The 22,235-nt window shown below is 45.8% G+C and overlaps 1 protein-coding gene across 3 annotated transcripts; it reads right to left on the bottom strand.

Annotated features, from left to right (window-relative positions):
- Window positions 1-1,436: 1,436 nt before the first annotated feature.
- Window positions 1,437-22,124, bottom strand: LOC119377155 (CTP synthase 1; the record flags this gene model as incomplete). 3 transcript variants are annotated; one of them, XM_037646738.1, is given in 13 exon segments in its annotated part: window positions 1,437-1,589; window positions 4,161-4,257; window positions 8,218-8,324; window positions 13,957-14,051; window positions 15,391-15,479; window positions 15,904-16,092; window positions 17,315-17,494; window positions 18,467-18,550; window positions 19,630-19,746; window positions 19,822-19,923; window positions 21,135-21,304; window positions 21,406-21,586; window positions 21,986-22,124. In XM_037646738.1, coding segments are annotated over 13 exon segments (1,648 nt in total), but the record flags the coding sequence as incomplete, so codon positions are not given.
- Window positions 22,125-22,235: the final 111 nt, after the last annotated feature.

Raw genomic sequence — 22,235 nt, forward strand, 5'->3', positions numbered from 1 at the left:
CGCGCCCATTGATGCAGGATTGCCTACATGCGCCTTTGAGGAGGAAATGCCACGGACTTCTAAAGTTGTATCCGACTATAGAGCTGTGCGAATAGCAATATGTTGGGTGCGAAGCGAATTCAAATATTAAAATTTGAGTGCAAATCTAATTGAATATTTTAATAAAATATTTTTCTAACACTTCCAAGTGCAACTGCAGAAAAAGGGTGCAAGGCATACGGCGCGTGAAAACGAAACTGTGCTGCCATTTGTCGCGTAGTGACGCAATTGACGTAACGTGCAGTACTGGCACGAGCCTGGATAACTTAATATTTCGCCGTGTTTAGGGCGATACCAAAGAATTTGATATCACAGGCTGATTTTGCGGTGCCAAAACATAATTCAGAAAGCACGTTTCACAAGCTGAGTCACTCGATTGCGAAACGGAAACCACTTTCGCAGCTTTAGCAACAGCCGACAGTCAGTGGCAGACGTAGTGACATCACCATCACAAAATGGCGACTGAACGCATTTTAGAGCTTGTCCACGCTGGCTCATTTCATGCTCGTCTATGGTCCATCTGCGTCAAATTTGTTCCCGGCGAGGTGGGAAATAGTGTGCGCCCCTTTTATTATGGAAGCTCATATCAAAAAATGTTCGCGCACTGAGGACAGCGACGTTCCGTCTATTTTGTATGTCCAAAGCCTGTGTCCCTGAGTACCGCAAACAAAGGAAGATCTTCAGTGTCGACCAGGAAAAGTTTATATGGGTCGAAAACGGGAAAATATCCAGACTTCGATGGCAAGCTTGCAGGCGTTCTCAAGCAGCTCCGTGTAGACCAAGCTTGTCAAGGTAACGGCCCCTGAATAGCATCGAGGCGTTTTTTCACAAGTGACCTCAAAGCCAGCAAAACTGGATCATTGAACGAAAGGAACTCTCAGCAGAATGGATTTCACTTTTTATGAGGGTACATTGCGCCTGCCTTTTTTTTTTTCGATGAAGTACGGTATAAGCAGATGCTGTGCTTTGCATTCCTACGCTGCACGATTTATAGTGTGAGTGCGCTGGTTGAGCCACCCTATCTAAAATAGTGCCAGGATGCAGTGACGGCTGTTAGTTCGTGAGGGGAATTGTATTCACGTGCATCATTTAGAAGTGCTGTGATTTGATTTTTAGCGAATGAAACCGTTATACGTATTTTCCGGAAGTTTGAATACTTCAGTTAAATTGCAGTGTGAATTGAATCGAATAGTAAACACTATTCGAAAGTTCGAATATTTGCACACCCCTAGTAATTACTTGGTCTTCCAGTACAATAAGTAGTTCTTAAAATATCAAACATTTCATGTGCCTTTTTCCCAGGAAGACTTTTACTATTATGACAGAGTTGCAAAGTAAATCGACACACCATGATAATTGATCACCCAGGAGGAAAAACACACACCGTGCTAACTTACCAGACAGTTCTATCACTTCCATCCGCTTCCCTGAGGTGTCCTTGCCAACAAACTTCAGGCCAGCCTGCTCAAGCTCGGGGACATAGGAGGGGTTCACCTCGTACCGGTGTCGATGCCTTTCTTCGATTTTCTCCGCATTGTGGTACAGCTTCCCTGCGATAATGAAAAAATATATTTTCAACCGTCAACACCCAATGCTGAATTCAGCAGGACTGCATAATGCTGTAGAAGTATCAAGATTTTTTTTTCTTAGGAAATATGGTTTAGAAAGGGGAAAAGAAGGAAGTTGTTTGTTGTCAAAAGACCTTGTACTATAACAAACGGCTTTCTCACCCATTTCCTGCCCTGTACTCAAAGGTTTGAAGGTTGGTTCATTTATATTGGTTAATTATTAATCAGACAAAATACAGTTAAACCTTGACATAATGAAATCAGTGAAATTGGCAACGTATTTCATTACAGTCGATGTCCGGTTTTTCGGACTCCCTAGGGACTGCAAAATTGTCCGAAAAATGGATTTATACTTTTCTATTCCACTGAAGCTGTCAAATCGCCACGGCCATGTTCGAAACAGCTTTAATGCTTCCCAATACATTTATCAGTAGGCTTGTGCGAATATTCGAGCACTTCGAATATTCGAACGAATAATACAGTATTCAAATTCGCTTCGATTCGAATTTAAAATATTGAAAATTTCGAAGTATTCGAAATGAACGAATAGGTGTATATTAGTCCGCTTATAGGCCCCCTGTAAAGGTGGCTTCACTGCAGTGGAGGGGTGCTATACCGTGAATACACCTTTCAAGGGAAAATCCGCACTGTCCGTTTGTAACCGTCTGTAAAGGTAGTTTCACTGCAGTAGAGGGGTGCTATACTGTGAATACACCTTTCCGAAGAAAATTCGCACTGTTTGTAACCTCCTGTAAAGGTAGTTTCACTGCAGTGGAGGGGTGCTATACCGTGAATACACCTTTCCAGGAAAAATCCGCACTGCTACGAAGCCCCACTTCAAAGTTAAATGAACATATTACCCTCACATCGATTCATCATTTTTTAAGTTTAAAAACTTTTTATACCGATTTATATGCTCCAAGTATAGTAAATTTTAAAACGCAACATATTTTACAGGCTATTACTTGCATTCTACCGAAAGATAAATCCTGCTACTATTCAAAGTTGCTTCCACTTCCTTTGAACCAAAAAGAATTACATTTGCACATCTCTTGTTACAATTTAAAAAAAAATGTTGTGCAGGTTGGTTGGGTCATGACAAATATGCTAATTTTTCTTTATAATATGTGATACATACTATTCGAATTCGATTCGAAATTATTCAACCAAAATCACTATTCGCTTCGAATTCACTTCGAACCTAAAATTTACTATTCGCACAAGCCTATTTATCAGGCATTTGGTGCATGCTCAGGATCTCATAAATATGTTCGGTACCTGCCGCGAATCCCGCCAAACTACGTGCCAACTGCCAGTTGCAAATTTGCGTCTCGTGATGAGCACCACCAATACCATCAAAGTGCGGAAAAAATTATGGCTCCCCCCCATGGAGTGTTTGGAAACGACGACGCTGAACGCAAAAGCTGTGCTGGAAGAGCGGACGACTCGTCCTGCTCTGCCCGATGCGTGTGCACACGTAAACAATGCGCTAGTGTACGAAAATCTCCGCTGGCACGCAGAAGTTGCTGCCGTGTGAGCAGACTATTCATAGTTGTGTGCAGCGTGTTGCCAACTAAGCTGACGTATGCCGTCACTGCCAGGGCGCTTGCTGTACCGTACGCATGCGTTTGCCGTGAAAGTGTTCATTATGCCCACTCAGTGTCTGACTGCACACGGAAGCAACAATGGCGAGAGCTGCTTTCGTTCGTGAAGGCAGTGCATCTGTGCGGTGCACTTAGCAGTCTCGCACAAAGAGGCAGCGTGAATGGCAGCGCGTTTAGTACGCTCACAACTGCGCTAGGCCACATGCACTGCCGAGCAGTTAGCTGAAGGTGCTTATCATAAAGGGTAGTCAGCTATTAAGTCATACTGGTGTGCTTGCCGCCTGCCGCCGTCATGCCTCCATGCATTTCAGCTGCTTATCCGTAAAAACATCGCCACACTGCGCCGTGATAGCGGCTCCTTCGCGTTTGCGGTCTGCTTCACACCATAACATTTACGCTTTGCAGCAAAGCCGACTTTCGGACACTCCTACGGCCGCAAACAGATCAACTCGCGAAAGCGCTGGTTCGAACCTATGAGATGATAGACGCGGCAGAGGTGGGGGCTTCAATTAATGCCGTTTCAGACCTGCGATTTGGGCAGAAAGTCCGAAAATAGGACGCCATAGAGTTTCAGCGTCCAAAATTTCAGACATTTTTATACACTGATGTCTACGGAGCTTGTGACAGTGGCAAGAAAGCGTCCGAATTTTCGAGCACATCCAAAAAATTGGCAGTTCACTGTGCTTGAAACTTCACTCAATTGAAACTTGACCTTCCATGCAAAGTATTGTCCCCGAAAGATTTTTACTCTGAAAGCACCGCAACTCCACTAACCACAGTACAGCAAAGTACCACCTTCAAAATTAGGAAGAGGGTTTGGACATCACGTGTGGCAGTTTCAGTTTCATACTCAATTCTAAACACACGGGCGCCACATTTTAGTGACTTTTTGTGGGACAACTGATTGAACCAAGTAGGTAGGGTAATGCTGTCATACGGTTGTACTTACTCAACAAAGAGTCCTGGGTGTTGAAGATAGTCTCTCGCTTCCCAAGACGCATCGTACCTCCCATTTGGCCCACATTGTGCTCGGGCATTTCAATAATCTGCAAAGAATGAGCAAACGAAAGCAATAAGTCCTGCTTGCCTAGCTCAGACACCAAAGGCTTTTTAATGTGAAGCATCCTTAGCCTACTTGCTTAGCAAATCCGTCTGTCTGTCTCTGTTGGCACCGTAACACAATGCCTCACAATGCCTCACAATGCCTTTCTCATAGGAATACATTCGAACATTATAAAGGTATACACCCCTGGTCATGAATAAAAATTAGCTTACACCTTCTCCAATTACCGTATATACTCGCATAATGATCGCACTTTTTTTTCAAAAAAATTGACGCCAACTTCGGGGTGCGATCATTACGCGGGGTAAATTTTCCGTGAAACAATATTCTGAGCACCGAAAACGCAAAGAAGTCGCTAATCTGAATTCTTACGATAGCTATCATGAACATAACCAAAAATAAAAGTAGAGTAAGGCTTACCTTTGTAATAAAATGCACGCATTACGCAGGAGCTACATGCATGGAACACTGCCCTTTTATTTTTGAACTCTCTGACCCCCTAACGTTCATTCTGAGTCCGAAGCGTCACTGGCGTCAGTGTCGTCACCGCACGATTCCCTGTCGGAATCGGCAGTGTCTTCACTGTCTCACAGACGGTCATCTTCTGTCCCGTCGAGCGCGTTGGAAATGCCAGTCTTCTTAAAGCTCTTGACGACCACCTCGTCGGAAATGGTACTCCACGCTTCGAGAATCCATGAGCAGAGGACTTCCACGGAGGCTCTCCTGATTTTGCCACTTGGCGTGACATCGTGGTCGCCCGCCGCCATCCACTCTGCGTACAGCCTCCGGACGTTGTCCTTGAACGGTTTGTTCAGTGACACGTCCAGAGGCTGTAGCAGCGAAGTTAGACCCCCAGGGATCACTGCGATTTCCGTGCGCCGCTCCTTCGGCTCGGTACGGACACTGTCAACGAGATGGCCCCGAAAGCTGTCCAGCACAAGAAGTGAAGGAAGCAGAAGCGCTCCTGCTCTTCGCCCCCAAACCGTCTTGATCCAATCGACCATGAGGTCTGCCGTCATCCACCCTTTTGCTTGAGCGCGGATGTGGATGCCACGGGGAAAGTTTCCCTTCGGAATTGTTTTCCGCTTCAGAATCATGTACGGCGGCAGCTTCCACCCATCTGCCGTCACTGCGAGCATCACGGTGCACCGCTGCTTCTCCGCACCACACGTTTTCACGAGCACACTTCGAGCACCTTTCTCGTTCACAGTAGTGCTTCGAGGCATGTCAAACGTCAACGGCGTTTGGTCGGCGGTGCCTATCTGTGACAGCAGGAAACCATTCTTCTGGCGTATCCTCGTGACGAGCCTGTGAAAATCGATCACTTTGTCTTCGTACGCGGATGGAAGTCGCTGGCACAACGACGTCCGCCGCCTCAGCGACAGTCCATTCCGCCACATGAAGCGTGTCGTCCAGCCGGAACTGGCGCAGAAGTCCTTTGTGGCTATTCCCAGCCTCCGGGAAACTGTGCGCGCCTGCGTCCGTACCATGTCTAACGACACGGCACAACCGTCTTTGCGCATGTCCCTCACGTATTCGAGGAATGCCTTTTCGATGTCAGGGAACTTGCCCGTTTTGGGTCCGCGGAAAGCTCGGCGCGTGCTGTTCATAGCCATGAGCTTCTCGTGCTGTTTTTTCCAATATCGGATCCGGATTTCGTCGACGCCGAAATGTCTGCCGGCAGCGCGGTTTCCGTGCTCTAGCGCGTAATCAAGCGCCTTCAGCTTGAACGCGGCAGTAAAGCTCGCATACCGCCCCATGGTGAAACGGTGCTTCAACAGACGATCACAAAGCACAGCCAAAAAAACGTGGTGTCGAGTGACGCCGTGACGAGCGACTGGGATGGCGGCGACACGGCTTTTTCAGGAATTATGGGAATGCGTCGGCAGCTTGTTGCTGCGGGATGACAACAGGTCGACCAACAGGCCGCCGCCGCTGTAACAGTGCGGGATAGCAAAACAAACATGGCGGCCCACAGAGCGAAGCGACCGCATCTTTTTTTTCTTCTTTTCGTCAGTCACGGTGGTTGTGAGTACGTCACACGCGTCAAAACAGCCTCTTCTGTCTAAATAAGGAATGCTTTCATTTAAATCAGTAAATTTACGGCATTAGCGTAGTGATGCCTACTTTCAGATCACAGAAACAAAGATGGGCGCGTTCAGCTGCCACAGACATAAAACACATGGCGGGCATTCAGTGAAAACTGCGGCATTTGCCTTTACTGCAATCCTAAATGGCACGTTTCCGCCAACGGTGGGCAAAAATTACGAATATGTTTGGTGCGTGCAGTTCACTTGGCGAGTTTGGAAGAGTTATTAACGCAACATTCGACAGATGATAAACGCGATGATCATCGGCTAGACTTGGCACACGACATATCGAGCGGCAAGTTCGGGGTGCGATCATTACGCGGGGAAAAAGAAAAATCGAATTTAGACGACAAAATTTAGGGGTGCGATCATTACGCGAGTGCGATCATTAAGCGAGTAAATACGGTATACGCTTGACTGTCGTTCTTAAAATTACAGTAGAACCCCGCTGATACGTTTTTTAAGGGACCGTAGGAAATAAACGTAAGAGACGGGAAACGTAAGAGCCGAAAAATAGGAAAAACGGCAAAATATTTAGTGGTACAGAATTTTATTTCAATTCTTACGAGCAGCACGAAAATTGGCGCGCTCAGCCGCGATCTAGTCGATGGACAGAAACGCGGAGCTTAGGACGGCCTTATCCACAGAAATGTAATCAACGTATGTGATTTTTTTTAACACCAACAGCTGTAGGCATGAAAGAACTAAGCACACGATATCACGACCGGCGCGGCGAGTCCGACCGCGAACCGCACGCACGACCATGCGAGCTCCAACCAGCTCGAACTCCTCCCGTTCTCCGACAAATAACGATGATGATGAGTCTACGCCAACGCGATGGCAGAAGTGAATGCCAATCTCGAAGGCCTTGCTTTCGCAAGCAATTACGTCATACACGCCATGTTTGTGCAATGCAAATCTCAGAGGCTATGCTTTTGTCAATAGTAAATGCCAATCTCGAAGGCCTTGCTTTCGTGAGCAGTTACGTCATAGACGTCATCTTTGCAATTTGAATCTCGAAGGCCATGCTTTTGTTTGCATCAATTGAAAGATTCTGTTGCTTGCGCCTCTCATGCGGCTAATATTACGGTCAAACGAGGCCAAGCTGCGTGAAAATGCGCCATGGCCGCTCTCTTTGGTAGTCACTCGGTCGGCTCCGGGCGCACTTCGCGACGTATCATACGGGAACGGTCCGACAGTTACGACGTAACAGCGGGGTTCCCAATACATTGTATCCTATGGGAGCTATGCCGGGACCGGCGGAAAACGACGTAACAACCGGGAAAACGCAGCAGTGAGGAACGTAACAGCGGGGTTCTACTGTATTTAATCTACTTTACTTGGAACAGTGTAGGTTAGTGCTGCAGGCTTATCCTAGCGGTCCGTACCTGTTTTTTTTTAGAAGACTGAGCATCAAAACCTATATTCTTCATTTTTTTTTATCATAAGACGGTTTCACGTGGTCCCTTCAATGTCATATAATTAGGGTTCCCCTGCATAGTGAATAATGACTGAAACCCACAATTTACCAAGTGCGTCAGACTTGTTGTACCCTTGGTCTTCTGAGCATGGAGGGCATCACACCCTCAACCTAACATCGAACCTTCGAACATATTGAAGATGTCTTTGCGTCCGAAATTACTTCATTCCAACGAGGTATGACAGTATATCATGTGGGATTGTAGCTATCGCAGAAACACTTAAGAGAATCACTGTAGAGTTCGATATGTTACACAAACATAGCTGCAAGATTCCTATGCAAATTTGATTTTCCCCGCAATTTGAAGAGAACCGCCACACATAAAAACACATGAAAAGCTTGACAATTTAAGAGAGCGGCAGCGAAAACTTACAACAGGGTGTGAGGTCTTGGAATCAATCTCTGCAGAGTTAGCATGTTGCCACCCTAGGACGTTACGGGAGAACTCGATCACTGCACACTGCAGCCCAAGGCACACACCTGCAAAAATTACATAAAATATAATATGCTACCAAGTGGGGGGGGAAGCATAGAACACTTCCTGTTAAGTTGCTCGTGATAAAAGCAACGTAGATGTGTTAAAAAAATAGCCCTCAACCAATTCAATGATTGGCCATCCACATAATTGTTGGATCACAGAGCAATGCTGATGTACATGAAGCTGCTTTGCAGACATTAGTCACATTACAGTCGAACCTCGTCAATACGTACCCGCTTTAAGCGTACTAACGGTTAAAACGTAGTTGCGACGAATCCCCGACCGAGTCTCATAGAGCCATGCATTCGCCAACCGCTTAAGCCGCAGTGCTTCACCCTACGCCTACCGGTTAGTGCGTACCCTGCGTACCGCGATAACGTTTTGTGCCATAAACTTTTACTGCGCCGCTGAACTTCTCGACGCCACAATGTGCCGCCAAAGGTTTTCAGTCTTTTCGAGAAGTGCGTAGATCGGTCGATCACCGATTCCGACTTCCACGCGATTACGGCGATGCCTTTGCGGGTAAGCATCGGGAAAGAACGAAGGTGAGGCGGTGGCCACCGTCGAACGCGCCAGCATGACTTATCGCAGACAACCTTATCACAATAAGTATCTTCAGATATCTGCTCGGGCACGCGTGCGGCGCAGCACTGCTTTAAGCCTACTGCACGCTTTTAATAGGCGACAACCTGGATGCGCTGGGCTGCCGATCGCTGCCGCCTCGTTGTGCAGGGCCGTGTTCAAGCGCGCGCCGCTTTGTAGAAACGACAGCAGCTCGCTGTTGCGGAGTTGAGCGTTGCTGGTCGTGGGCGACGAGAAACCTCTTTGCATAGACGCTATCACGCTAAACGCACACGTACGGTACAGCAAGCGTAGCGCTGTTGTAACCATACTGCATGCTTTTATTGGGCGACCACCCAAACGCGATTCTGTCCGCTGCCAGGACCGCTAGAGAGTCGCGGAGTGCGCATCGCTTGCAGGAAATTAGTCATCGCCGCGTTAACCGAACAAGCTCATCTGTACTCATCGCCGCATCTGTGCACGGTCTGGAGCGAAGTGGGTACGAAGAACACTCCCACGACAAATGCGCGCGTGCGGTACACCAAGCGGCCCGGCAACCCGGCAGTGACGCCATGAGCCGAGACCGAGAAGGCGACGCACTGCACGCAACTAGCCAGGAGACGATCGGCTCTGCGCAGCCATACCGTGTTGCACTGGAACTGTGTCAGTTTTCATTTAGTAGCAGATCGCGGTACAGATGCACACACATATATCGTGGAAAGTCGACACTGTCCGTTCTGATGCTACGTTGGTCACTGCATATACCGGACCTTGTAATAGTTCCGAAATGCTCCTTGGCGTCGCCACCGCGCGCTATCGGCACTATCGGACGGTCGTGCGAGTACCAGAATCTTTTCTCCAGTTTGGGAAATGGAAAGAAAAGGCTTTACAGTGGGTACTTTAGGCAATATTTGCTGTCGCACTGTATTTATTTCTTTGCTGGCGGCGATGGCGTATGCGAGGAGATGCAAATTTTTACTTGGTGGTTAATGCGTACCACCGTTTATGCGGCGTTCCCGGCAGGTACGCATTAACGAGGTTCCACTGTATTAAGATAGAGTAGTGGCATTTATGCATGTATCCAAAAAGTGGGGAATAACATCGCACGTCTGGACAACTGCATCCATGTAGATGGCATTTACGCATTAAAGATGAATCCCTGTAGTTTAAAGAATGTGCTGGTATGCAAATATAATAGAACCCCTCTAGTATATTTTCCAAATAAATGCAAGAACAAAGCGTGAAATAGTCGAACCACTTGTAACAATATTCTAGTGCCACGAAACTTCCACTTTTATAACCAATGATGGTAATAAACGGGTTGCATGAAAAAAAAAAAAGGAAAATACAGTCAACTGCCAATCTTTCGGACATGTATGAAAAATTTGGATGCTTTCGCGGCACCGTCACGTGTCCCATAGATGTCAATGCATGAGAATGTCCGAAATTTCAGATGCTGAAATTCTTTGGCATCCGATTTTTCGGACTTTCTGTGCGAACTGCAGATCCGAAACGGCACTAATTAAAGACCCCACCTCTGCCGCATCTGTAGGTTCAAACCAGTGCTTTCGCAAGTCGATCCAGTTGGGGCTGTAGCAGAGTTTGAAAGGTAGCTTTGCCGCAATGCCAAAGTGTAATGGGGCGAAGCTAATAAAAAAACCTGAAGGGGCCACTGTCACGGCACAGTGCGCCAATGTTTTTACGGATAAGCACCGGAAATGTACGGAGGCGTGATAGCAGCAGGCGGCAAACGCGCTAGTACAGCTTAATTGCTGACAACACCTAGGATAAACATCTTCATCTAACTGCTCGGTAGTGCACGTGGCCTAGCGCAGTTGTATGTGTACTGCATGCATTTAAGAGGCAATAACCCAAACATGCCGCACTGCCGTTCATGCTCCCTTTTTGTGCGAGACCGCTAAGCGCGCCGCACAGACGTGTTTTACCTCCGCAAACAAAAGCCGCTCGCCATCACCCTGCTCATGTGTGGTCAGGAACGGAGTGGGCATGCCATAACAAACGCTTTCACGGCAAACGCGTGCAAACAATACAGCAAGTGCCCTTGCAGTGACAGCGTGACCTTCATAGGCGACGTGCTGCACACAGGTTGCTGCGGCAGCCTATCAGCTTGAGACATAATGGGGTGACATCACCAAAAGTGTCAAGCCACGTGCTTCTCACCGGCTGGCACGAGAAAACCCGATGTCCGTTAGCCTTGCTTCTTTTACGCGAAGTTAGCAGAACTACGCAGAATTAGGGGCAGGCAAGCTGACTGTGATCACAGGCAGCACTGAAAGCGCACTTGGGGCGGGTCCATTCATGTTTTGAAGGGTGGGCCCAGTCATGTTTGGAGGGGTGGAAGGGCATCGGGACTATCGATTTTGTGAAGGCTGCAGGACGGCTGCTACTGTATGAGTGCACGGCAGCCGTTGGCGGGGGTTTAGCGGCTCGAATTTTTCACTTTCTTCTTTCTTTTCAAGGATTTCGTGTTCCATTACCTTTCAGCACGGACACCTAGCAGCCAGACTTCATTGTTATAACCGATAATCCGGCATGGGGATATTGTAGTAAGCGGGTTATTTTACCACAGAAAACATACAAAAGTTGACGGTGCAGCAGCTTCTCATTGTTATAACAAATATAGTTAAAACCGGCAATGTTATAAGTGGGTTCGACTGTACAAGTGAATTAAGCAAATACCGTATTTACTCGATTCTACCGCGGCCTCGATTGTAACGCGCACCCGTTTTCCGCGACGGGAAACTGGCCCTGCTTTTGTCCACAGAAACCTTTTCGTGAAGCTTTGCTGTAAAAAAATCTTCTGCTTCTGTTTGCGCCAGTCTCACACGCACGTTTCGGGAACTCCGAACGACCGCGATGCGGCCCGATTTCCGTCCGTCTTTCTGCACATGTAATAACTATTCTTTTAAATGCGGCATCGTGGTACACTAGTCGAGTATTTGGAGTCGGCACTTCCATGCCGTCGATGCGAACGCAGAACGGGATGACAATCTCCTCAGCACACGTACGAACTGAAAAAATGGCAGAAATGGCCAAGGCGCGTAGGAGGCGGCCATTTTGAAATGTCGATGGCAATACGATAACCGAGTTTCTTTTTTTTTCGGTACTCGATTCTAACGCGCATGCGATTTTTGGACTCGTTTTCCCGGAAAAAAAGGTGCGCGTTAGATTCGAGTAAATATGGTATTATGTTAAATACAATATACTCATACCTAACACTAGAGATGGACGAATATTAGGGTGCTTCAAATAATCGAATGAATATCACAGTATTCGAATATGTTTCAACACGAATTAGGGTTATTCGAAATGAACCAACATATGTATATTTGAGAACATATAGTCCCCCTGTAAAGGTGGTTTTACTACAGCGTAGGGTTGCTATGCAGTGAAACCACACATTCAGGGGAAATCCACACTGCCACGAAGCCACACATCAATGTTAAATGTACGTACTATTACCTTCACCTCAATTATTTTTTAGGTTTAAAAGCGTGTTATATGGGCTCATATGCGCTAAGCATAGCTTAAAACATAACATACTGTACCAGTTATAACTTGCACCCCTACTGCTATACAAACCTCGCTACTATTCAAAGTTGCTTCTACTTCACTTCAAACCAAAAAAGTGACATTCACACATGCCTAGTTCCAATTCTTAAAAATATTATGCAAGTTAGTTGGGTCATGACAAAAATGCTAACTTTTCTTAATACGTGACATACAGTAAAATAACATTTGAACGAATGTCACTTAAACATTTTTTAAATGTCCCGCCGAAGCACCACTGGACCCAATGCTAACGCGTTTCAGTTTAACGAAATTAGTGCAGAGCGCATTTCAGTTGTACAAACATATTTTGTGACACCATCCAATGCCTCTCACATCATATCGACCAGAAATTGTCTGAAAGACTTGGTACAGACACTGCTCTGCATTTGGAGGACTATGTCACCTGTCACTCTCACATTGAGACATGCACTGCCGTGTCTACAGAAGAGATTGTAGCGAGCGTCCTACCTCGAGAAGAAGAAGAGGAGGAGGAAGTAATCCTGATAGAAGATACATTAAAATTTTCAGCTAAAGAAGCACTGACGCCGTTCGCTGCTTAGCAGAGTGTAGTGCCGGAGAAGGTTTATGAGAGCGTGGAAACAGGACTGCAGTGGTCATGAATTGAGTCACTAAGTGCAGAAGTGCAGCCAAACATTACTACATTTTTCAAAACATGCTAAATAAGCAGATATTCATATTCAAATGGGCAGCATTGCAAATAAAAGGGTTCAAATTTCATTTCAACTACTGATGTTTTCTTTACCTCCTGATAACAAGTTGCAACATAGCGATTTCAGTTAAGCAAACTTTCACTTACAAACTCTTTCCTGGGGTTTCACTGTATATATTCACTGTATATATTCGAACTATTAGATTCGAGATTATTCGACCAAATCACTATTCACTTCGCATTCACTTCAAACCTCAAGCTTACCATTCACCCATCCATACCCAACAACCTAAAGGGTGCTGGTTGAACTCTGGCAGTGGCACCCCCACACTTTTTTTTAATACACATCAATGCCTACTTTAGGTAAACCCTACTTCATTAGCAAAACATGTCAGTAGTGGTAAAGAGCAAATGTTTTGCCATCTAAAAACTGCATTTATAAAACGAATGGAGATCCATACTACAGTGCAAGGATTGCAGTCACTGTTAGCTGAACCTTACAAACTGTAGCTTTAATTAATAATGATAAACTGCAACTGAACTGAACACAGAAACATGCAATGTGGTAAAACTGACTAGTGAGCTAGAAATGGTTTATTGATGCATGAAAGTTCAGCACGAGTACAACCATGCATCAGGCAGCAATGTTAGAAGACTACCGAAAAGTCCTTGGAGAAGTCTAATACAATTACTGTGATCATGAATTGATGATGATTCTGGCTGACTGCTGGTTGCTTGGTCAGTCGTCAATGAAAAGAGCTTAATTACTAGTAAGCCTGAAAAACACAATGTCCACGTTTCACAAAACTCGGAAGCATGCTTTTTCTTACCCAAAAATGGCTTCTTATTTTTTCGGGCCCATTCAATGGCAGCAATCTTTCCTTCCACACCTCGGCTTCCAAAGCCTCCGGGAACAATGATGCCACTGAGGTTTTAAAAAAAATAAAAGAAAGGAAAGCTTAACCTAGATATTTCGCAGAGTTCTTATAGCAATGCAAAAGGTCAAGTGGAAGCATGTAACCTCCAGGAACGTACTCATTATCTCTGCTGAACAGCTAATACTATATGGTTGGTTTATGGGGTTCCAAAGTGACTCCCAAAGTGACTCCGACTATGAGAGATGCAAGAACGAATACATTATCACTGGTGTAGTTATGGCATTTTCATCAAAACAATTATCATGAGGATGAAATGAAAATCCTGAATTAATAAAACATCTGGCCATTATGAAAACTTGCTTGATGAAACACATTAGTACTGAGTACAGCAAATCAGTTCCACGTAGGTCTGCATGGTGAAGTAGAGTTCACCAAAGCATACCTGCCAACCTTGGTACCTCGAAATTCAGGCGATTCGTAATTTGGGGTAGGGGGCAAAAAAAAAAAACTGGCATACGTCTTTATTTTACTTGCAAGAAGTAAACCTACATAAACACATTATTATGCTACAGTTTCTTTTTAACACTTCTTGTGTATAAAAACAAGCTTTGCAGCAGAAATCAAACCAGAAGCGCCTCTCTGTATGCATGCAACATGTTTGAACATGGATAAGTAAACATCTGTCATTACAGTTTCTGATGATAGTGAGCTCAGAGCTGTAATCTCGGTTGCACACAGTTGCTAAAGACGCAGAATATGAAGGAAAACCGCCGTCTGCAGCATACCCATAACCACAGCATGCATGCAAATGCGAGGCAACTGAGAACCTTCTGTCAACTAAACCTTGCAAGGAATGGATGCACAGGTCCAGACATTTTGGCGTTTACTTGTGCTGAAGTTCACAAGAAGCACCACTTCGTTATTTCGCTAGAATTGTTGCCGTGTGTCATGTCATGGGGTCCTATGTGTCGTGTCATGTTCCATGCAATTTACAGTTTGCAAAATAGTTACAGCGCATGCATGATAAGGTATATTTTCCACACGAACGGCCTCAACCACAGACTTGCAGACAAACTATTTTTTCAATTCACCTTTCTTTCATTTCTCCCTTTCTCTCTGTATACGAGGAAACTTACAATGAGGTGTGACATTCCTACAGTGTGTTTTGAAAAGCCTCTGTGCTGCTCTTGCACCTTCGCTGGAATGTGGAGGGGTGAACATGCTTAGAGCGTGAAGAGCAGTCTGGAAACGAGAAGTTTGATGGGAAAACATTCTTGCAGGAAAGCCAACTTACAGCAAAGTGTATGCTAGAGGGCACTCACTATTTTGCTAAGTGTCAATTTTTTCAAACTAACTCCGCCAACATGTCGAACTTCATCAACTCACTCTGCAATACACAGGTTCTGCCAGGCAGCGTGAAACTTGACCGGGTGTTCAGCTTTCATAGTGGGCTCCAGCTCTTCTGCATCTATGTACTACGTAAGACAAGAGAAACCATCAAAACAGAAACTTCTAGCAACTTCATCAAGTGCACAATATGCCGGTTGCTACTATGATGTGGTGTTTACAGTTCACTGCATCTTGCATATAAAGGAAGGAAGGGACGACGCAGTGGCATTAAAGTGCAAACTAGCTTTACTAACGGGCAAAAGCATGTTCTATACAAATGAGAGACGTTGGAAGCGTCAAGACCAATTACGAGTTAAAGTGAATTTTTGCTGGGCGGAGGGGTAAGGGCAGAAAACATGAAGAGAAAAGGGAGAGAAAATAAAAACTATTCGTGCACTATGGTTTTTCAATAAGCAATGGAGCTTACGACTACAGTAACCGTAACGTGAGAACAACATAACAGTAAGCTCAGCAACTGAAGTATTGCAATGCATAAGGAGAACCCCGCACCATGATCATCAGTCTGTGGTTGCAGGCGAGTGCAGCGTGTTGGAGAGCCTTGATAACCGAGGAGTAGGCGTCCTGCAGCTTGATGTACTTTCCGACAAGTGCAATGGTCACCTCCCTCCGGAGCCGTTCTGTCTTGAGAGCAAGGTCACGCCATTTGTACATCAGACGACGAGGCCTTGGAGTTGGAACCTGCAGCAACACAAGCCTTCGTCAGGCACCAAACTGTGAAGCAATAAGTGAGGGAATACTATTGCCCCAAGGTCACGATTGTAGCCCTTATTTCTTCTAGCAGTCATTACTCGTAAGAACAGAAGCTTGGGCGAGTTGGTAAGGATCCATGAAGTTAACATGTTAAATTATCGAAGCGCAATTCATACATAAGCTGGACAACATTTATTGCGCTATTGAATCAAGAATTTGATTACATTGCCGGACTTCAGGGCAAATGTGATTGTACATTTGATACTTGCCTCACGATACCCCAGCCAAGTGCCCACTTTTTTCTTCTCTGTTTAGTTCCTTCTCCCTCGTCATGTACGCATGCACTTTCTCACTGAAATAAAACTAATTGGAAGTCTGCGATCTTCGCCTCTTCTTATCCTGTCCCTTTTCCTTATCCTTTAAGTACTGTAAGTACCTTCTTAATCAGTCACTGCTCATTCTGTAAAGGCTACAGCACAAATAGGCTTGTCATAAACCCTTAGGAACCATGGAGAGGCAGTTGTCATATCGGAACATTGGCTAGGCAGTAGCGTATTTTACATATCAGAAACTGTACAAAGGTCTTGAACTCTTCAGCTTATCAGTGTTAGGATAAGTCGAGTTTGCCTTAAAAAGGGAGTCCCCTGAATTTATCACGACCGCAAACATTTGCAGTGATAGCCATAATTTAGCATGCTACTGCATGGCTTACAAAAACACCACTGGCCTTCAAGCAGCATCAGGGAACTTCCCAAGTGCATTCCCACCAGATACGTACGAAAAGAAAAGGTCCACACTTGAACACACGTACACATTCAGAAATTCCAAGAACATCTACTGTACAGAAATCCAGAAAACAGCAGTTGTCGTTAATGCAAACCTTGCTAAGGAATGGACGGTAGCACCAAAATAATGAAAAAAAAGAACGGTAGCCAAAGGGTAGTGTACTTATGTTTCCTCATATCTAAACTCTGCATCTATCCTATGTATAGGATAACATCTCAACTTATTTTCTCTTTCATGTCATTCTAAAGGCACCCTGGAACACAGCAAAACAAACACACGGTGTGAACAACAAAATGAGCATGAAATAGACTTGAAGAAACACTAAAGAGCAAAACGATTTTTCTCATATTAGTTAAGTACTCTTTCACGATACCAAAAACAGCATGCTTGCTGCGAGAAGACACCAGTTAGACTGCCATCTCACCTGAAGGTGAAGGCGTTCTGCAAAAAGCTCGACGATGCCTTGTTCCTCCATGAAAATGGGTACGTGGTAGATGCTTGGCACATCATGCATGCAGAGGACCTGTCGTGGCTCAACGTGGCAAAAGTTGGATATCTTATCCTTGACAGCTTTCGTGATCTCATTTTCGCTGCGGCAAACAATCTGCAATAAGTGGATCACACGTCAGAACGCTTCCCACCGTAGCTGGTAAACTGTTAACAGTTTTACGAGCGCGAAGTTGCCGTTTCCCCAGGCACCCTCTTTTCAAACAGAGGCCGGTTCTCACTCTCGTCGGTGGGTGGGGCGTCTGTCCGCTGTACGTCGCAAGAGACATAGCATGCTTATTGGCCGATAGCCTACGTAAATCGAGAGCGGCGTTCGGATCAGATGCGCTTCTTGCCGCGGGGTGCCGCCACCGCACTCCTCAGTACACGGTAGCCGCACTCGCGCAAGCGAATCACAGCGGGAGAGCGATCGCGTTTCATGACGCGCGCTGGCGTAACTTCTTTCCCCCATGCCATCCCTCCCTGTCTAGCTTCCAGTGCGCTCGTCGGCACGAGAAAAGAGAGAAAGCGCTGGGAGCGTGCGCCAAACCCCCGTAACTCCGCTGATTCTTGACGGATTCGAGAAATTTTTGCGGCAATCGATTCGGGAGGCAGTACACTCCGATACTGAGGCCATTAGATCATTACTTGGAAAAGTGGTTCATGATCCCTTTAAAAGTAACAGCTAAATTTGCTTAGCTCACTACTATTTTAGATAAGGATAATTGTAAATCTTGAAAATTAGTTGGCCACATTTAAAGTGATAGAAATTTTAATGGTTGACATTTACCTTGGCATTCATTTACAGAGTCCACACTAGCACACCTTGACAGGAACTTGCCAACAAACCTCTAACCAACCCCCCTCTCCAATTTTCCAACATCAAAATATCAAACTTTCACAATCTTACCAAAATCAACAGAGCACAAGTTTACAAGCAACTCAGCCTTGATTGCACCAATGCAAATAAGGCTCCCCTATTGCAATAACACAGGCATACCAACTCACATATACGAGACTTGACTGCTGAATTACATTTGAAATAGTGGCCTAAACCTAAAAGCAACGGAAAGCTATGAATGCTGCTTACCAAATCTGGGGATAGACCCAAGCCTCGCAATTCGCGGACGCTAGCCTGTGTCGGCTTCGTCTTGTGTTCACCAGTGCTCTTGGGCTGCAAAGAGAATCTGCCATCACCTTTACTTATACACAACAAGCAAACATATCCCTCTGTTTCCTTTCTGCCGTCACCTTTACTTATACAAAACAAGCAGACATACCCCACTGTTCAAGAAGTTTGTGCGAAGTCCACTGTTTTCTTTCATAGTATCACATTTCCAACAGAATGTAGTCCCAATTGCTTGAGTAAAGATACAAACAGTCGCTACAGTGCACAATTAAATGCGAAGGGGTAGGGCTCAGTAGAGCAACAGGTGGGAAGACAATGAAGCATGTTGAAAGTGTTGCCACCTACTTCGAGCACCACTATCTGTAGAAATAGTAGGTGATGATATCTAGAGAAAGGAGGGTGATCCAGCTTCCCACGACATCACATCGTCTGTGATTTCGTCATTTGTGATTTAGTTCCTTGGATAAAGCGCATATGAGAGGCTCGACTAAAGGTGCAATTAAACTTTTCATTCCGGCCATCTCATTCATTCCACCTTGCAACAACACCCTCTTGCATACAGAGCTTCTTGCGCAATACCTCTATTCCTGTCTCACATTTGAAATGAAAGAGACCCTTTTGTAGGTTAGGGCAATACGTACAATGCCACCAAGCTTAATGACAATTTATTCAGCTATTCTTGTTTGACGCACAAGTGAGGAGGTGTAATCAACAGACAAGGCCACACATTCTTAAGGATATTATTTGTATCCACAGTATTTTTTAAATTAAGAGGCTGCCACTTTTTAGGATTGTTTGTTTATGGGATTTAACGTCCCACATTGACTCGGGCTATGAGAGAACCGAAGTGAACGTCTCCAGAGGATTTCGACCACCTTGGGTTCTTTTGTGCACTGAAACACACCGTACAATGGGCCTCTAGCATTTCGCCTCCATCGAAATGCGACCACCTCAGCAGGGATCGAACTCTTCACTTTCGGGTCAGTAGCTGAGTGAGCACTGAACAACTTCGCCACCACAACAGCCCACATTTTATAATTATAGAGTGTGCACAGACAAAATTGACTTTATTTACACAAGCACTTTGCAAATACTGACGTTACAAGTTTTTTTCTTTCTCTTACCTGTGGCACCAAGCTGACATGGACACAGCAGAAGTTCTCTCTTTTGACACGAAATTGAAACTGTCGGAAGGCCTCCACGAAGGGCATTCCTTCAATATCACCTATCGTCCCTCCGAGCTGCAAGACAATATATAGTGCAGGCACATTAAATGTTACCCTGCAAAAGCTGCAAATTGCAATGTCGTGCATTACCTCAATGATGCAAACTTCCGGCGTCTGGTTAGAGTCATTGACAGGAATAAGTGCTACTTTCTGAACCCACTCCTGAATAGCATCTGTGATGTGAGGAACAACCTGAAAGTAGTTCACAATTTGCTGTAGCCTTTCCATACAGCAGTCTTTAAGCACAACTATGCAAAGGGCACATCACACCAGCTCACTGCCAGTTGAACACCAAAAATTACTTTCACGCTTCAAGCACAATACCTCTACTACTTTCTCCACTAGTACAGACAGTGCTACAAACTCTGCACCATGCATATACATGTTTGAAACTAATAGAACTGGCCAGATGTCGCATAATACGTCGGTGAAGAGCTGCACCACAAGAACGTTAGGATGCCTAAGTGAATCATGTTAAATTGTTTTAGATGCGAAGTATCTTATGGCGGAGTTCAATCCAGTGGTGGTGGTGGTGTGCGGCGTGACCACCCTTACTGCGCATGTGCATACCCTCTCCCCTCCCCCTTTCCACTCTTCCTCTGAAACGCAGGCTAGACATGCCGGAATTCTCTCCTGCGCAACGCCGCGATGAGCACCAGCGCATGCGCGTCCCCTCCCCCTCTCTCTCCTCTCCTACGCTGCCCCCCTCTCGCATGCCTGCCGACTGCGTTCCCCGCTCGCCCTGTGAGAATTAACGGCCAGGCTAGAGGGAAGACAAGACGCGCGTAGCGTTCCTCTTCGCGTTCCACGATGCGAGGTCGGTAGCACGCCCAAAGAACGCCAACGGAACGCGATCGTGCAAGTGTACCGGCTTTGCATCGCCTCATGGTCCCCTTTAGCGAGAAATGGTGTAATTTTTTTAATCAAAAGCTGATTTAGTTCAGCACAGCCTAGATGCACTCTCGTTTTTCTATCAAAAGGTGCTCTTGTTGTGATAGTGCTGCACACTGGCATAGCCGGGGGGGTAGCAAACCCCCCCCCCCTCTCCGAAAAAAAATTCTGGCTACACTACTGATGCTGCACAAAGTCCTATTGACCAGTGGTCATCTCAGACATCTAACATTCTGCTTTTAATTGCTTACTAGAGGTATGCTTACATGTTTGGGTTAAGTCTACTCATAGCTATGCTTAAGTATTCCAGTGTTATTCACTTCGTTACACATGCATTAAATATCCCATTTCCATGCATGTCATGCCTTACTTATTGGTGTTCACCGTTAACCTATTGGAAAAGTTGTTTTAGCTACTGTTAACATGCACGACGATTCGAGAAATGGCCACAGTAGTCAAGATGTTTCATAACGCAACTATTTTTATCGCAGTTCGGAAAGTACTAGCATTACCTGCACAGTCTTGCCGAGGTAATCTCCCTTTCGCTCCTTGTTGATGACATGCTGGTAGATTTTGCCCGTCGTTATGTTATTATCTCTGTGCAACGTGATGTCCAAAAAGCGCTCGTAGTTTCCCAAATCGAGGTCGACTTCTCCGCCGTCATCAAGAACGTACACCTCGCCTACGAGACAAAATCAAAGCTTTTATGTAACGTACGCCACGGAGAAAAATGGGGCGCCAGACACAAGCGTCATAAAGATGGCGCGGAAAGGGACCACTTACCATGTTCGTACGGCGAGAACGTTCCGGCATCGATGTTTATGTACGGGTCTATCTTTATGGACGTGACTTGAAGGCCGCACGACTTGAGGATGGTACCAACGCTGCTGGCAATCACACCTTTGCCGATGCCGCTGATGACACCGCCGGTGACCAGGATGTACTTCATCGCGGCGACTGGAGGCTGGGGATGGTACGGGTTTCACTGGCACAAGGAACGAACGCCTGTAGGTGTTCACGTCAAATTTAGATTAGCGCGGCAAAATTGAGACGAGCGCTCCCGCCTGTGGAAACGTTCGCTGCATGCACGTGGCTGCGTGCGCACGTTTCGTTTCTCCGCGCGATAGGCATGTGTTACAGTCAGCAGCAAAGGAGACGAGTCAAATGACATGCGCGGGAACTTGTAATGGGTACAACGAACCATGTTTCGGTGAAAGATTTAAGAGAACCCAACAAGAAAGGAACGAGAAGTTTCTCGCGCGAACCGAGGACAGCAAACGAGTACCGCGTGCTTTCGGTTAGTACGAAGTCGGTAGTTAGGGCGGTGAGAAAAATACGAAGAACTCTAATGAGTTGTACTCACGGTGCAACTCCGTGGGACGTTGACTTTAGAGAACAGAGTCAAATGGGAGCGCACAGTGGCCGCTAATCGCAGTGCGCGCGTCATTCATTCGCTGGGGCCCACTGGCCTCCTTGCCCCCTGCTGCCCTGCTTCCCCATGTGGCGCACTGGCGCACTTATTAAAATCGACATCATTATCATTTTGTACCGAATCACTAAAGCGTTAAGTTTAATTTTATTGCAAGAAAACATTATGTTAGCTTTTTATGAGT

This window comes from Rhipicephalus sanguineus, unplaced genomic scaffold (genome assembly GCF_013339695.2).
Source record: "Rhipicephalus sanguineus isolate Rsan-2018 unplaced genomic scaffold, BIME_Rsan_1.4 Seq3701, whole genome shotgun sequence".
NCBI classification, from domain to species: domain Eukaryota; kingdom Metazoa; phylum Arthropoda; class Arachnida; order Ixodida; family Ixodidae; genus Rhipicephalus; species Rhipicephalus sanguineus.